The 18,802-nt window shown below is 39.5% G+C and overlaps 1 gene segment (V, D, J or C); it reads right to left on the minus strand.

Moving 5' to 3' along the window:
* Positions 1-8,788: 8,788 nt before the first annotated feature.
* The window catches only part of LOC122444200, a 50,294-nt gene continuing 40,280 nt past the window's right edge, over positions 8,789-18,802 (minus strand). Inside the window, 2 exon segments of the V gene segment in view lie at positions 8,789-8,904; positions 16,401-16,691. Coding sequence covers positions 8,789-8,904; positions 16,401-16,691 — 407 coding nt within the window.

Here is an 18,802-nt window from a genome sequence, read left to right on the forward strand (position 1 = left end):
ACAAATGCTTAGGCTTGAAATTATTTGTAACTAAGCAGATGAGATCAGATCATGAATGACCACAGCAGCTTGCAAGCAGCATGATATTATAAAATAAAAATATATACTAATATAATAATTACATATATCAAGAAATTGATATTGATAAAATTTTATCAAAATACCATAACCTTATACATCAGTTTTTATATGCATCCTTTGGTTTTGATGCATTAGCCCATGACATTTTATCACATGTATTGGTTCTTGTACCACCACTAAAATCATTACACAAAATTGTTTTGTCTCTTAAAGAAATCCCCTCTGCATACTCTCCCCATCCCTGCAGCTCTTTCTAACCCTGACCACTTATCTCTTTTTCATCTCTAATTTTTTTTTGAGAATGTTGTATAAGTAGAATGTATGTATGTATACAGTATGTATGTATGTATGTATACATACATGCATGTATACAGTATACATGTATACAGTATGTATACAATCATAATAATCCAATAAGTGTAATCATATACCATGTAGCATCTGAGATGGACTATTTCTTCATTCAGCATAACATCCTGAGATGTTATAGCCATTTAGGCTATTGTTTTATAGCTGCTAAGTCATGTCCCTCTCTTTTGCAACCTCACTAACTGTAGACTTCTAGGCTCCTCTGTCCTTGGAATTTTCCAGCCATTTCCTTCTCCAGGGGATCTTCCCCACCCAGGAATCAAACCCCCGTCTCCTGCATTGCAGGCAGATTCTTACCACTGAGCCACCTTGGAAGCTCTATCTAAGCTACTGCATGTATCAATAGTCTGTTTCTTTTAGTCACTACAGACTGTCCCAACTTATGATGTCTTGACTTTGGATTTTTGACTTTACAGTGCTAAGAAAGTGATGCACATTCTACTGAATGCACATTCAGTAGAAACCACACTTTGAAATTTTAAATTTGATCTTTGCCCATGCTAGCAACATTTGCTATATATTCTTTGGTGATCTGGGCAGCAGCAGTAAGCTGAGCTCCTGGTCAGCCCTGAGATCATGAGGGTAAAACCCTGACACACTTACCTTCATTCTGTAATCATACAACTATTCTATTTTCCACTTTCAGTACAGTACTCAATAAATTACATGAGATTTTCAACATGTTAGTATAAAATAGACTTTGCATTAGATGATTTCTCCCACCTAAAGACAAAGTAAGTAGGCTAAAGTAAAAAAAAAGTAAGTAGGCTAAAGTAAGTGTTGAGCACCTTTAATGCAGGCTGGATTAAGCATATTAAATGCATTTTTGTTATTTTTCAACTGAAAATGTTTTGTTGAGGCACAACTCTAAGTTGAAAAAAATCTATAAATAATATGTCATTGTACAGAGGTATTACAGTGGATTTATTTATCTATTCACCCAATGAAGAAAACATGACTGGTTTCCAGCTTTTGGTCATCACAAATAAAGCTGCTATGAATATTCATGTACAGATTTTTGTATAAATATAAGCTTTTCATTTTCAAGCATAAATACTCAGGAGTGTGATTGCAGAGTTGTAAGGTAAGTGAATATTTAAGTTTATGCGGAACTGCTGAACTTTTTCCCAGAATGACTGGACCATTCACCCACCAGCAATATATGAGGGCTCCAATTTCTCTGCATCTTTGACAGAACTCGATATTGCCAGTATTTTTAATTTTAGTCTTTATGGTAGATGTGAAGTAGTATCTCTTTGTGCCTTAATTTGCATTTCCCTAATGACTAATAATGTCGACCATCTTTTTTTCTCTTTATTTTTTAAATGATGAAAGTATACATTAGACTTAGAAAACAAAGCACAGACTACAGTTCCACTATATATTACAACTATTTTTTATGTAAATAAATTAAAAATTTTGGTTGGAGTTTCAATGGTAAACTCTCAGAAATTAATAGAATGAATATACAGAAAAGTAGGAGGGTACAGTAGACCTGAAAAGCACTATGAATCAACTTAATTAAGATTTATGCAATTTTCACACAATAGTAGGATGCAAATTCTACTCAAGGTCCCATAGACTATAAACTAGGAGACACTGGTACATATCCAGGGACATAAAACAAGGTGCAAAATTTCATGGTTTAAAGATATTGAAATCCTACAGTCCGTTTTCTAATCACTGTGGAATTATGCTGGAAATCACTATCAAAAGATACTTGAAAATAACCCACATATTTTCCAGTGCAATGTGACATTTGCTATGAGAAATATTTGACTTAGCTTGACCATCTTTTTATATGCTTACTTCCTTACCACATAGCTCTCTGGTGAAGTGTCTGTGTAAATCTATTGTCCAGTTTTCAACTGGATTGTTTTCTTCCTGCTGAGTCTAGAGAGTTCATTGTATTCTGAACACAATCTTTTGATGAAAATGTATTTCCTGTCATTTCTGTGGTTTATCTTTCTCCTTCTCTTAACAGTGTCTTTCACAGAGCAAACAGTGTCTTTCACAGAGCAAATCCTTAATTTTGATGAAATCTAAGTTTGTTTATGGATTGTGCTTTTGGTGTCATGTCAAAATTCTTTTTGTCTAACCCTAGGTCATGAAGATACTCTCATGTTTTTCCTAAAAGATTTGGTAATTTTACTTTTTACACTTGGATGTATGGTTAATTTTGAGGCTGTACCCAAATTTTTGTATGAGGTGTGATATTTAGGCCAAGTTTTAATTATTTCCCAAGAATATCCAATTATCCCAACATCATTTGCTCATAAGACTGTGTGACCTCCATTGAACTGTCTTTGCACTTTGTCAAAAAAAAAAAAAAAATCTTCCCTACTTGTGTAAATCTACTTCTATACACTTACTCAGTGACCTAAACTTGTTAATTATATTCTTTTATTACCCTTTTAATATTATAGAACTTGTAGAATAATTTTCTTTTTAGTTACTTATATTTATAATTTGTGTTTTTTTTCTTTTTTCCTTTGATAATTCTACCTAGAAATATTTCAATCTTATTGACCATTTTAACAAAATTAACTTTGTATTTCCAGGCTATCCCTATAGCTTTCTTTGTATTTCACCAATCCAACAGTTTATTATTTACTTCTTTCAGTTTATGTTGGGTTTAATTCACTTTTCTATCATCTTTCGCTGAAAGCCTAGATGATAAACCTTTTTTCTTTAGTTAAATAAGCATTTAAAAGCATAAATTTCCTTTTATGTATTATTTTAGCTGCATCTCATTCATATTTATATAATGTGCTCTCACAATATTTACTTTCAAAATATTTTCTAAATTCATAGTAATTGTTTCTTTAACCTATGTTTATTTTTAAGTTAGTGCATATATTCCAAATATTTGAGAGGTTCTACAGACATCTCTTTGTACTAGATATTCTGTATCATTTCCATTTGGTTGAAGAATAAATCCTATATAATTTCAGTTTTCTTAAATACATTAAGATTTTTATGACCAAACAGATTTTGCATGTGTGTGCATGTGCATTTCATCTACACAGCAGGGTGTGGCTGCAGCTCAGCTGCAGGTTTGGGTACAGGCTGCAGGTGCCTGGGGAGCACCGGGCACTTGCTGCAAAGATGTAGGTGGCTGAGTCTCCAGGCTGGGAAGTTGCTATGTACAATAAGAGCTGTTTGGCACTCTTATTGAGGGAAACTGAAACTCATCTTCTATTTCATTCATAACTGAACTTACGGCTATCAAGAATGCAGGGTCTTTACCAGAATATTGCCAGTACCACAGGAGATAGTCAAACACACCCTTCTCATAACTTCAGTTCAGAATTTAAATCTCTCCTTCCTGGACTGTCAAAGATTGAGGGCTCTGTTTCACCTGCTCTTGATCACGTTTTGCCTTCTGTTGTCCACTCACCCCTACTTAAAGAGATAAAAAGTTGTTAGATCCACAGACACCTATTTCTTTCTTAGAGTTTCTAAGAGCTCGTTTGTAATCCAGTTTTCTCAGTCCGCCTAATTGATGAGATATCCTAGATGTTCTCCTCACAAGTCATAGCCTAGTTGAAGCCACAGAATCAAAATGATGCTCCCAGTATCTTTTCATTGTTTCTGGCATCAGTGCTCAGTGACAACTCAAGTTCCTTTTCTGCTCTTCTCAGCCAGCTAGAACTCTAAGTTCATATCTGCTTTAATTCTTTCAGTAGGCCCCACCCTCTCACAAACTGGATAATATCTTTATTGGAGTGATTTCACTTAATTCCTTTCACTTTTTAACATTTTTGAGTTCAGTATGTGTATTTAGTCATTCAATCAGTCCAACTGTTTGAGACCCCATGGACTGGAGCCCGCCAGGCTCCTCTGTCCATGAGATTTCCCAGTGTTTCCCAAGAATACTGGAGTGGATTACCATTTCCTATTCCAGAGGATCTTGCAACCCAGGAATCAAACCCATGTCTTCTGCATCTCCTCCACTGGTTGGCAAATTCTTTACCACTCAGCCACCTGGGAAGCTATGGTTAAATATTTATTTTAATTCTGTCCTCATATCAACTACTCTGCTAGTTCCCAGTCAGAAGTTTCTAGTGCAGAAGGAGATACATGTTGAGAAGGAAAGATAAAGACCAAAGTCCATAATCTGTAGGGCCAAAAAGTATCTGTGGTTAAAACTGTCCTGATGCAGGTGAGTAACATGAAGCACTGCGAATGCCCTGTGGGGGCCTCACGGTGTGACTGTGGCTGGAGGAGGGGCTGAGCCCCGGGAGGGTTCGTGTAGAGGCTGCAGGTGTCGGGAGCACCGTGCTGCGCAGCACAGAAGTAAGTGCCCGCGTCTGTGGTCCGCGGAGAGGAAATGTGCAGTGAGCTGCGGCGTTCTCTAGGGACTGTCGTGGCATTTAATCTTCCTTCCTGCTTTGTCCCTGAAAACAAGTGGATGATGCGGCCCCCAGGGTTCTGAAGATACCAATTCACACTCTTTGGGAAAGTGGAAAAATTACACCGAAGCGTGTAGCTGGCTCCCTCCTGGAGGCTCAGGGCTGGGGGACTCTGCTCCACATCCGCTCCTCGCACACCTGATGAGGAAAGAGAAACAGTCACTGTGAGGGTCACTGTAACTCCTATTAAACCCTGAAAGTGCGCCCCCCCCATCCCCACAGATGATGAGAAGGATAGAAAGTCTGCAGGACTTGTCAGCTCCTGTCCCTCCCTCAACAATAGAGCAGCGCCTCACTCCTCCAGGTTCCCTGTGGGGCAGCCCCAACTCACAGCAAACCTGGGCAAACAAAAGCCCCAGCACAGCGCCTGCTAGCCTCTTCATGATGCTTCCTCTTCTTGTTGGGACATTTTCACTGCAAGACTTTTAACAAAACCCTGAGGGAGTGAGTGTCACAAGTCGTTCCTGCTCCTGCAGCCAATCAGCTCACCCAACAAATCCTGCTCAGGTGACGCTGGCAGGACGCCCCACCCCCCATCGCGACCAACTTAGAATATGCTGGCCAGGGGCGGGTGAGAGTAGGAAATAGATCATTATTTTATGATTTGAGGGACATCTTCTGAGAACATTTAGGAGAAGGCAGACCCTGATTAGGAATTTGGGAGAATTTTAGGGAAAAGAAAGCAAAAATTAATTATATAGCCCCATCTTTCTCTCACATGGCATGGATGCAGTAGATTCTTCTGTAATGAAATACTGTTTCCAGATGTGTTGAGGATGCAGTTTTGCTTCTCTTATGCACTTACTTGTGGTTCTGAAGGGTGCTCATGAATCAGCACAGTATCAGAAGTTGCTTCTATTGGCTGGAATGCTTTGCTGGATTAACCAGTATTATTTTTTAAATTTATTTTTAAAACTTAATTTATTTCTAATTGGAGGATAATTGCTCTACAATATTGTGTTGGCTTTGCCATACAAGGATGTGAATCAGCCAGAAGTACACACACGTCCCCTCCCTCTTGACCTTCCCCAACCCCTCTAGGTTGTCACAGAGCACTGTGTTGAGCTCCCTGCATCACACAGCAACTTCCCACTAGCTGTGTCTTTTGCATATGGTAATGCATATGTTTCAATGCTACTCTCTCAATTTTTCCCACTCTCTCTTTCCCCTACTGTGTCCAAAGTCTAGTCTCTATGTCCGCGTCTCAATTTTTGTCCTGAAAATAGGGTCCATCAACAGATGAACAGATAAAGAAGTTGTGGTACTTATACACAATGGAATATTTCTCAGCCATAAAAAAACACATTTGAGACAGTTCTAGTAAGGTGGATGAGCCTAGAGCCTGTTAAACAGAGTGAAGTAAGTCAGAAAGAGAAAAAAAAATGTATATTACTGCATATATATGGATTCCATAAAAATGGTACTGATTACTTTAAAAGTTGTATACCTTTATTTTAGAATCGGCCTGCATTACGAGCAATATTAGTTCTCTTAACCACCAGCTGGACATCGAAAATTGAATTATAATAGTTTTATGTTTGTTAAAACATCTATAATTTTAAAATAAATTATTTTTTTAATTTATATTGTAAATACATTTTTAAACTGTTGACTACTAGTTTTGTATTCTGCTTTTTAATTTTAGTAGGCTATTTTAGAGAAAAATAAGTGCTTTTGAAACCATATGAGGATAATTTTAGTTTGTGCTTTTATCTCAGACTCTGTAAATAATATCGATTTTCTGTCAGTGGATTTGGGGATAAAAGGAATGGAAGATGAGAACCTGTATATTTTCACTTCAGTGAAAGTGAAGTGATCTGCAGACACTAACATTCAGATGGACAGTTCAAGGATGCTTCAGTAGTAGCAGCACATAGGCCTGGTTGCTCCAAGGCATGTGGGATCTTAGTTCTCCAACCAGGGACTGAACCTGTGACCCTTGCATTAGCAGGCAGATTCTTTACCACTGAGCCACCAGGGTAAGACCCATGTGCTGCTTGCATGCCTGCATGCTAAGTCACTTCCATCATGCCTGATTTTTTGCAACTCTATGGACTGTAGTCTGCCAGGCTCCTCTGTCCATGGGATTCTCCAGGCAAGAATACTGGAATGGGTTGCCATGCCCTCCTCCAAGGGATCTTCCTGAACCAAGGATTGAACCTGGGTCTCTTGCAGCTCCTGCACTGCAGGTGAATTCTTTACTGCTGAGCCACAGGGGAACCCCCGTGTGCTGCTTAGGGATTATCAAATTGATGAAAACTCCTTATAAAGGCAGGGTTTCCAGACCTGCCTAGAAAGTGAAAAATTATTATTCACTTAATTTTTGTTTCTTTCAAAAAACTTCTTCATGGGAAATATGAATGTTCTAGACTAGCAACAAAACACATTTCAGATCTTTCTCAGAGAGAGTAGTTTGTTTCTGGTAAGTGGAACAATTATAACATATCAGAGTCTCAAATTGCCCTTGGATCCAAATGAAAGAAGCCTTTGGTACAAGGAGAATTATTTGTATGTTTCCCACTTCTTATGTTGGGGCTAGTACACTAAAACCAACATTTTATTGACATGAGGAGGAGCCATAAAAATTATTAACACCTCTTACTTTATTGCTATGTTAAAATTATCCTCAAAATTCTTCTCAGATTCATCAGTAAACTAGGTGCTTATTCCTTGTCCTCTTTTTCTTCTGTTTTTATCCATCTTCTTCCATTTCTCTTCCCTTCATTTTCCTCATCTCTCACTGCTCTCTGACTCTCCTGCTAGATGACTCTAGATTTGCTCTCGTGACTGCTCCCCCACTGTGTCCCCCTTCTTCCCACCAGAGATACTGCACAGGTGCAGCCCCATCTGTCCCAGTGTGCCTCTCTCAGGACGCAGTAGTACACAGCGGTGTCTCTCAGGGTGACCTGGGGCAGGACCAAGGTGCTGGACTTTCTGTCTGAAGCTATGGTCAGAGAGGCCAGGCTGTTGTTCCCTGTGCCTCATAAGCCATGAATGACATACTGTGGACTCTGATTGGGATTTTGCTGATGCCAATGTATATAGTCAGCTCCACTGATGGTAGAGTGGTTACAAGGCAGGTTTACATCTTCTCCTTCAGCACAATCCATGGAGCTGGGTTGGGTGGTCTTAGCATCAATCACAGTCCCTGAAGGCTCAAGAAAATAAAATTAGCCTCTGACAACAAATTCGTGTAATTCTGTGGATCAAGGGCGCAACATTGCCATAACTGTCTGGACTTACGTACCCCCTACTCCAGTGTTTTTATCTATGTCCTGAGAAATATCATTGGTGCTTATTATATAGGGACCAAAGACACATGGCAAGAATCTGAGAACTCTATAGGCTTTATCCCATGTTCCTTGGCTCAGTAACCCCAGAGATTTCTCCCAACCTGCTTACTGCTAAGGTCTCTTCTGGATCATGGCTATGAAGTAACCTGTCATGTAGAAGTTTGTACTCCCTAGCAAATACATAGATCTGTTCTCAATTCCATTGCTATAATGCTGAATAAAACACAGGGAGAAGAGTAGAGAGCAAATGCTCCCTTGGCCTCAAAGTCATCCCTTGTAGACACAGAACACTTACCCAAGGTCAGAAAAACAGTTACTCCAACCACCAGCCTCATATTTCAAGGACAAACCAGGACTGTGGGTTCAGAGCTCACACTTGTGCTACTCCTGGGCTTGTCTCCAGAGAACAGAAACAACTGCTGCTGGTAGAGACCTACAACCAGTGCACGTGTCTGTTGCAGTGTGCTATTGCCAGGATCTGTCAGCCAGTGATCAAGCAGTTCCTCGTCTAGGTCTTCCTGCCCTGTTTTAGTCACATCCCCCAAAGAAGGAGAGACATCCCCAACTCACAGCGTGCCGACTGCTATCCCTTGTGAAATTTAAAGTCTGGCTCTGAAAACGGAACACTGATCATGATGGTGTGTCTATCCAGAACCATTTTTCTATCATTTCTTCTTCAAAGAAATTTTCTGATGTTCCATGAAGCTTGTGGAAAACCTTGTTTAATCCCAGAAAACTGTACTGAGCTCTGAATTGTAAAGAGATAAAAATTCCCATCCGTGTTCTAGCAAATGTATGTGAGATTTCAAAGTAGGCTGTGATTGCTCTGAGGGACAGGAAATATTGATAACATTGGGACAAAAAGCTAAACGTCTTGAGCTTGGACATTGGAGCTCAGCGTCCTGAAAAGGTTCTTGGAATCATGCATCTGTCTCCATCTAGGCAGACATTTTTTAGTGCATCTGTTCTTGATATAGTAACTGATGACACGGATGGTATTCTCGTCCTCCTTGAACAATGGTCCTGAATCCTTATGTCCTCTGTTCCCGTGTGTGTAGGTGCTCCGCACCAAGGAGGCTGAGACAGAGAGAAAAGACGGAAGGGAGAGCAAACTCTCTGGGGTGGAGAAGGGTGGAGGTGGATGATCCCGGCAGAGAAAGAGAAGTGAAGAGAAAAGAGCGTAAGGAATAGGGAAGGGAAGGGTTAACCAGGGGTGGGAAATGGGAAAGCAGTGTTTAGGGAGGTACATGGAAAAGGTTTAGGCTATAAGGCTATGATTCCCTGAATCCTTGACCACATGCACTCAACAAAGGATTATAAAATCAAATTGTCTAAAGTTGATGAAAACCTATCTTTTTTTTTTTTTTTTACTTTTCTGTGGAATATCGATGGAAAACATAAACTTCCTTTCCTTTATAGCCAGAAAGGCCCGCTGTTTCCAAGTGACGCAGCCCCCACTAGTGACTGAATACATGAACTGCAGAGCTAAACTCCCACCGGATGTCAGTCTTTTGAAAGGTTCCTCAGGTAGAAAGGTAAATATCAAAAAATATATATATATATATATATATATATATATATATATATATATATATATCAAAAAAAAAAAAAAGAAAGGTAAATATCCCTGGTGGCTCAGTCGGTAAAGAATCCATCTGCAGTGTAGGCAATGGGGGTTCGATCCCTGGATCAGGAATAGCCTCCTGAAAAGGAAATCACTACACACTTCAGTTTTTTCAATGATCCAGCGGATGTTGGCAATTTGATCTCTGGTTCCTCTGCCTTTTCTAAAACCAGCTTGAACATCTGGAAGTTCACAGTTCAGGTATTGCTCAAGCCTGGCTTGGAGAATTTTAAGCATTACTTTACTAGCGTGTGAGATGAGTGCAATTGTGCAGTAGTTTGAGCATTCTTTGGCATTGTCTTTCTTTGGGACTGGAATGAAAACTGACATTTTCCAGTCCTGTGGCCAATGCTGAGTTTTCCAAATTTGCTGGCATATTGAGTGCAGCACTTTCACAGCATCATCTTTTAGAATTTGAAATAGCTCAACTGGAATTCCATCACTTCCACTAGCTTTGTTTGTAGTGATGCTTCCTAAGGCCCACCTGACTTCACATTCCAGGATGTCCAGCTCTAGGTGAGTGTGAGTGATCACACTTTTCTGAGTATCTGGGTCATGAAGATCTTTTTTGTACAGTTCTTCTGTGTATTCTTGCCATGTCTTCTTAATATCGTGTGCTTCTGTTAGGCCCATACAATTTTTGTCCTTTATTGAGCACATCATTGCATGAACTGTTCTCTTGGTATCTCTAATTTAAGAGATCTCTAGTCTTTCCCATTCTATTGTTTTCCTCTATTTCTTTGCACTGATCTCTGAGGAATGATTTCTTATCTCTCCTTGCTATTCTTTGGAACTTTGCATTCAAATGAGGATATCTTTCCTTTTCTCCTTTGCCTTTCACCTTCTTTTCACAGCTATTTGTAAGGCCTCCTCAGACAGCCATTTTGCTTTTTTGCATTTCTTTTTCTTGGGGATAGTCTTGATCCCTGTCTCCTGTACAATGTCACAAACCTCCGTCCATATTTCATCCGGCACTCTGCCTATCAGATCTAGTCCCTTAAATCTATTTCTCACTTCCACTGTATAATAAGGGATTTGATTAGGTCATCAAAAAAGCACGAGAGTTCCAGAAAAATATCTATGTCTGCTTTATTGACTATGCCAAAGCCTTTGACTGTGGACCACAATAAACTGTGGAAAATTCTGAAAGAGATGGGAATACCAGACCACCTGACCTGCCTCTTGAGAAACCTGCATGCAACTCAGGAAGCAATAGTTAGAACTGGACATGAAACAACAGACTGGTCCCAAATAGGAAAAAGAGTATGTCAGGCTGTATATTGTCACCCTGCTCATTTAATTTATATGCAGAGTACATCATAAGAAACGCTGGGCTGGAGGAAGCACAAGCTGGAGTCAGGATTGCTGGGAGAAATATCAGTACCCTCAGATACGCAGATGACACTACCCTTATGGCGAAAAGTGAAGAACTAAAGAACCTCTTGAGGAAGTGAAAGAGGAGAGTGAAAAAGTTGGCTTAAAGCTCAATATTCAGAAAACTAAGATCGTGGAATCTGGTCCCATCACTTCATGGCAAATAGATGGGGAAACAGTGGAAACAGTGGCTGACTTTCTGGGCTCCAAAATCACTGCAGATGGTGATTGCAGCCATGAAATTAAAGACAATTACTCCTTGGAAGGAAAGTTATGACCAACCTAATTAAAATATTAAAAAGCAGAGACATTACTTTGCCAACAAAGGTCCATCTAGTCAAGGCTATGGTTTTTTCCAGTGGTCATGTATGGATGTGAGAGTTGGACTATAAAGAAAGCTGAGCGCCGAAGAATTGATGCTTTTCAACTGTGGTGTTGGAGAAGACTCTTGAGAGTCCCTTGGACTGCAAGGAGATCCAACCAGTCCATCCTAAAGGAAATCAGTCCTTGGTGTTCATTGGAAGGACTGATGTTGAAGCTGAAACTCCAATACTTTGGCCACCTGATGCGAAGAGCTGACTCATTTGAAAAGACCCTGATGCTGGGAAATATTGAGGGAAGGAGGAGAAGGGGGCCACAGAGGATGAGATGGTTGGATGGCATCACCGACACAATGGACATGGGTTTGGGTAGACTCCAGTAGTTGGTGATGGACAGGGCGGCCTGGCGTGCTGCAGTTTATGGGATCACAAAGAGTCGCACACGACTGAGCGACTGAACTGAACTGAACTGAACCCACTGCAGTGTTCTTGCCTGGGTAAATCCATGAACAGAAGAGTCTGGTGGGCTACAGTCCATGGTGTCCCAGGAGTTGGACACGACTGAGATACACACATCTTAGTTGTATGAGCTCTGTATTCATCTGTGTTTTCTTAGTTCTATGCCACTCCACAAATTGTTTTCATTCCTTCTGGCTCCTTTCTTTGTCACACCCCCATTATGATCCTCAGTTGCTGGCTTCTTTGTAGTTTTCCTTTTGTCTTTTGTCTTCCCGTATTTAAAGGTTATTCAGTGTTTATAGAGAGAGGTTGGTACAGGTAAAGCACTCAAGAGTTATCTGTTTTCTGAATGAGTACATGAGTTGTTATTCATGAACTTAGTGAAAGAAGTTATACTGAACAACTCTTGAAATGGTTCTAAAAGAATTCTTCCAATACTATGGGAGTCAAGTTAAACAAGACTCCAACAGGATAAATAGAGGGTTATATGGACAAAATTCAAGAACAGATAGCAAACATCCCAAGTCTAGGATGGAGGAAAATTAAATCGATATGGGTATAAATATTATTCCCATATAAATATTTAACAAATATTCATAATTATTCTTTGGTAGTCCGTTCTGTGATGGATCACACACACACAAGTCAACACCCACTACTACGGAAAATATAGGAACAACTAAAAATGAATTCATTTAAACTATGTAGGAATATATTATTTTATTATATTACCAAAAGGCAGGAAAAAAATGCTTTTGCTTCTTAGTTTCTTTGACTTTATTTTTTAGATGATTTGATGACACACTTCAAAGTGGCATTTTAATTAATACTGAAAACCAAAAAAATGAAAACCAAAATATGGAGAATCTAAAAATAATTTTTTTAACCTATTGGCTCTTTTCAGAATTTTTAATTTTAGAAGATTTTATCTTGACCATATGAGATGAAGTTATCTGCCTTTGCTTGATGTAAACCAAAATAATGTACTTAATTTAATTTTAAAAAACCAAGAGAATTTGATGAAAGGCTAATGTCTTTGCATGATGAATACTCCCAACAATCCAAAAATAAAAGAGAAGTTCCCAAATCTAATAAAGGGTATCAGTGAAAATATCAAAGTCAATATTATTCCCTACAGGATCACAAACAAGACATGTACTATTCATCACTTCTATTCACTGTCCTAATGGAGGGCCTGGGATCAAACCAGGAAAGGAAATAAGATATATTAAGTTTTAAAAGGAGAAGCAAAAAATAAGAAAATAAAAGGAGAAGCAAAACTATTTTAATTTACAGATCATAAGTTTATACATGTAGAAAATACAAAGTACCTCTAAACAAGCTGTTTAAGAACTAGAACCTATTAGTGCATTGGTACAGTCACCAAACACAAAAATCAATTTTATTTCTAGATTCTAGCAAAAACATTAGAAAATGCAATTAAAATGTCATTTATCGAATGCTGGGGAACAAATGTAATATAAGGTATGCAAGACCTCTTCTTGATTCCTCTCCAATAACTCTAGAATAATTTTGATTTGAGGGATAAAAATCACATAGCATTTTAGGGAGATGAGAAATGTCCTCGCTTCTGAGGTCTGGAGTAACTAACATAAATCATGGCCTGGTACTCAGTGGTGACCAGTCCTTGACACCTATAGACACTAATGTCAGGAAAGACCATTTCCTAAGGCTGCTCAATGAAATAGTGTTTTCAAAACCCCAAACAAGAGGTTGGTACCATTAATTTGGCTGTTGAACTAAATCTGTTCTCATATTGACAGGTATCTAGCTCTGTTCTGGCTATTTCAGGGCATAATTAATTCCCTGCATTTGAATTTTCTTAATGCAATTAGTCCTAGCTCTGGATTTGATGCTGGGCATTTAGGTCAATTAAGGTTAAAAAGCTGTACGAAATAAAAGATAAAATTGTTATAAGTAGCCTTGCTTCCCAGGTCGCTCAGTGGTAAAGAGTCCACCTGCCAACCAGGTGGACTATTTTTATTTACACATCATACGTTTGTACATGTAGAAAATACCCCTGCATTGGGAAGATCCCCTGGAGAGGGGAGGGGCAACCCACTCCAGTATTCTTGCCTGGGAAATCCCGTGGACAGAGGAGCCTGGCGGGCTACAGTCCATGGGGTCGCGAAGAGTTGGACACGACGGAGACTAAACAACAGCAACAATACAAGTCCTCTACAAAAGTCTTAACACTAACGAAAGAAATTAGAGAGGACCTAAATGAATGAAAGAAATTAGAGAGGACATAAATAAAGAGGTTATGGATCTAAAGACTCCATATGTTAAGATGTCAATTGTCCTAAATGAATTCATAAATTCGACACAATCCCGATCAACTTACCTCAATCTCTTGTGTTAGAAGCTGCTCTATAATTTACGTGAAAGTGCAAAGACCCAGAATAAGCCTTGAATAAGACAAGGAAAACATGACTTGCATTTCCAGATTTCAAAAAGCGTATGAAGCCCCAGTAATTAAGATACAATGGTCTGTTGATATGAAGATAAAATAAAGAAGTCAATAAACAAAATCAAGTCCAAAAAGACATGCCATAATACATGTGCCATCAATTTATTTTCTCTAAAGGTGCCTATGCAGCTCCACTGGGGGAAAGTTGATCTTTCTAGGATAATAGCTAGAATAATTGGCTATTTTTATTTTTGGAAGTACCAGTGTTTTGTAGCTTTCTGTGTATAATTTCTGTACTTATTTTCTTAGATTTATGCCTAAGGATTTAGGGTCTTTCTTGAGCCATTGTAGGGAGTATTATGTTTTTAATTTAGGCATCCACATGTTTACTGATAGTATATAAAAATGCATTTTATTTTGTGTGTTTACCTTATATATCCTGAGACCTTCTGAACACACTTAATAGTTGTAGGAGTTTTGGAGGTTATATTCTTTGGGATTTTCTACATAGGTAGAAAATGGTGGTAATTTGACTGCCTTTCTGGCTTAAAAGATTGTTTATATATTTATTTGCTTTATTGCACTGGCTACACCGTCCAGCACTGTGCTGAAAGAGAGTGATTAAAGTGGATAGTCTCCCTTTGTTCCCTTCCTTAGGGAAAAGTATAGTCTTTTACCAGTAAACATACTAAGAGCTATTGAGGACCTTCCCCATTATTCCTGTGTTTCTTAGAGTTTTCACCATGGCTGACTATTGGATTTTGGCAAATGCTTTTTCTACTCATTGCTGCTGCTGAGCTAGCTCAACTTATTGTTGACTCACAACTCCTCCACTTCCCGTTAGATGTCCTCCTCATCTTCTTTGTCTTGGGCCAAGTATGCATGTAGCAAGATGGCAAATGATACCCACTTCTCTTCAAAGTCACCCACTATTGTGAGACTGAAGAGGTGAGGGACAGACAAGTCTTTGTGGGTTCCAGTTGTCCTCATAGTTCAAGTATGACTTTGTTTGTCACAGTTTGTCCATGCTTTTGTCCCCATCAGACTTTGCTTTATAAATGTTAACTTCAGTTCAGTTTTGTTCAGTTCAGTTGCTCAGTTGTGTCTGACTCTTTGCGACCCCATGGACTGCAGTATGCCAGGCTTTCCTGTCCATCACCAACTCCCAGAGCTTACTCAAACTCATGTCCATTGAGTCAGTGATGCCATCCAACCATCTCATCCTCTTCCGTCCCCTTCTCTTCCCACCTTCAATCTTTCCCAAGCATCAGGGTCTTTTCCAATGAGTCAGTTCTTCGCATCATGTGGCCAAAGTATTGGAATTTCAGCTTCAGCATCAGTCCTTCCAATGAGTATTCAGGACTGATTTCCTTTGGGATGGACTGGTTGAATCTCCTTGCAGTCCAAAGGACTCTCAAGAGTCTTCTCCAACACCATAGTTCAAAAGTGTCAATGTTACTCTAAGCTGACTTAAAGTGAATTCAGGCTCAACAGCAGATACGAAGATAACAGCTTTGTACAGACTCGTCCACCAGCTCTAGCCATTGCCTGAGTTTTAATCCCCAGAACTAATCTCTTATTCTACATCACCCATGGTCTGCTTTTCTGATTGTGCCCTGACACAAAGTCTAAGAGGGAGTGACTAAGGAAATGGTTTTGATGGTGATTCCACACAACTAGACCCAGGTTTTGATGAAGTAAAACTGCCAGTTTAAAGTACTATAGGGCAAGTTTTCAAATTTAGACAACTTTACACATGTTCTGTACAGTTGATTTAAAGTAAAAAATTCAAGCAAATATATTAATAGAAAGTTACTCTGGACACCTGTTTCCAAATAACGTAGAAGGTGCCTTTAACTAGAACTAAATCTTCCGATCCAGACCACAACTTAAATAACCACAGGACTATCATTTCTTGTCTGGGGTCTGTGGGTGTGCATTTCAGCTGGGGTCTTGCAGCAAGGGGGCTCTTTCTTACTGAGCTCTGGGGTTTTTGTACAGCTTTTCCTATTACTTCAAGCACTGTGAGCTCACGGAGAGCACAGAAGTACTTTGCAGAGTCTTCCAGTTGTAAGGCTGAAATGGTGAGGCTGATGGATTTGTCTGCTTTCTTAAAGTTTACAGAGTAGCGGCCGTTCTTTGCATTTGTAACTTCCGAACCCTGACGAATAACATAAGTCATCTGTCCACTGGGAGGTTGCTTGTACCAAAAGAGGTAGTAAGCGGTCCAACTTGTTTCATACCGACAGTTCAGGGTGACTGACTGCCCCACTTGGCTGGATACATCTGGCTGGTCTTGAGTAACTTTCTGGGCCACAGCAGATCCTGTGGGAAAAAAATCAGAAAACAAAGATGAAGCAGTAGATAAAATAGTGTAGGAGCTATTTAGGACCCAAAGACAAAAAATTGAAATCATAAGATTCTTGCTTTTCTCCATCTTTCCTTTCCTCCCCAAGTCCCTGTGAAGTACCACGTGCCTGTGTGCAGTCCTTTCACCCTGAACACTCACACCCATGTTTGGGAGCATCCCTACCGGAGAAGGTGAAGGCCAGGAACACCCAGAGCCGACTGGAGAGCGGCATGAGGCATGGATTTCCCTGAACAAATGTGCTCAGTTCTGCCTCAAGCTAAGAGTTCAGTGTCTTTGAGTGCCTGGCAGCACATATACTTACGACCCAGTACCTGTGTGACTCCCCCCGACAGGAAGTGAGGTTTGTCATGTTCATAGCCCACGTGGTCTGTGCATGCATGGGAAAAAGTCTGGCTCACCACAGACCTTTACTTTGTCTGATTGTCTTTTCCAGGTTGTTAAATTAGGCAGATCCTGAAAGAAGACATGAAAAAAGCAATCAGTATTAAAATTTGAACTGAGGAGAACTGAATATTAGACAAGTTGGCCTATGTTGATAATTATTCAGCAAAATAGTTTTGTCATCCTGTTTAAGATACAATTTACTATAGCCTATGAAACTTTCGGTAATCTACTAACAGGTCATTCATTTAGCCTATACTTTTCTCCATCCAGAACCTAATGACTCTTTTAAAAACTTGCAGATCTTAGGCTTCTTGGTGAATGGAAATTTTATTCAAAATCTTTAATGTATCTCTGTCTTTGTATTGAACTTTGTGACTCTATTTAAGTTTTTCAATAAATAAAATTACTTAACCATAAAATGACAAAAAATAATCAGTCCATCTGACTTTCAGAGTCTATTCAGTTTTAAATTTTGAATGAAATTATACAGGAATAAAATATTCTTTTGAAATTTGGAATTGAGTCTTATTTATTAGACTTTGAGGAAGACCAGGATATTCGGTCCTGTCCCCTCCCCAAGCAGAATTGCATTTATTAGACCATGTGTCCTGAAATTGTCCTGATGTCACATTTTCTATGTCAGTGGTCCAAAGTGTTCAGTCTCACTTTTTAGTGGCTTATTATTTTTGTTTGTAAAATAAATTCAAAATAAGTACACCAGATCTTTCTGTGACATAATGCTGTAATGTTCTCCTACAAAACTTGGTATCTACACATTTTAAACACTTTTTTGTTGTTGTTCAGTCACTAAATCACAACCAAACTTTGTGACCCCATGGACTGCAGCACCCCAGGCTACACTGTACTTCAATATCTCCCAAAGTTGCTCTAATTCATGTCCATTGAGTCAATGATGCTATCTATCCACCTCATCCTCTGTTGCTCCTTTCTCCTTTAGACTTCAATCTTTCCAGTATCAGGGTTTTTCCAAAGAGTCAGATCTTCACATCAGGTGGCCAAAGTATTGGAGCTTCAGCTTCAGCATCAGTCCTTCAGGTGCATATTCAAAATGGATTTCAATTAGGACTGACTGGTTTGTCCTCCTTGCAGTCCAAGGGACTCTCAAGAGCTTTCTCCAGCACCACAACTGAAAAGCATCACTTGTTCAGCATTCAACCTTATTTATGGTCCAACTCTCACACCACACATAACAATTGGAAAAACCACAGCTTTGATGATACAGACCTTTGTCGGCAAAGTGATGTGTCTGATTTTTAATATGCCATCTTAAGCTTCCCAGGAGACACAGGTGTTTAAGATCCTGCCTGCAAATGCAGGAGACATAAGAGATGTGGGTTCAATCCCTGGGTCAGGAAGATCACCTGGAGGAGGGCATGGCAACCCACTCCATATTCTTCCCTGGGAAATCTCATGAACAGAGGTGCTTGGAGGGCTATGGTTCACAGGGATGCAGAGCCGGACACGACTGAAGCAACTTAGCTCACCTGCAGGTTTGTCATATCTTCTCTTCCAAGGAGCAAGCATCTTTTAATTTCATGGCTTCAGTCACCATCCATAGGGATTTTGGAGCCCACGAAAATTAAATCTGTCACTACTTCTACTTTTTCCCCTTCTATTTGCCATAAAGTGATGGGACCAGATGCCATGATCTTAGATTTTT

Source organism: Cervus canadensis, chromosome 6 (assembly GCF_019320065.1).
Source record: "Cervus canadensis isolate Bull #8, Minnesota chromosome 6, ASM1932006v1, whole genome shotgun sequence".
Lineage (NCBI taxonomy): Eukaryota > Metazoa > Chordata > Mammalia > Artiodactyla > Cervidae > Cervus > Cervus canadensis.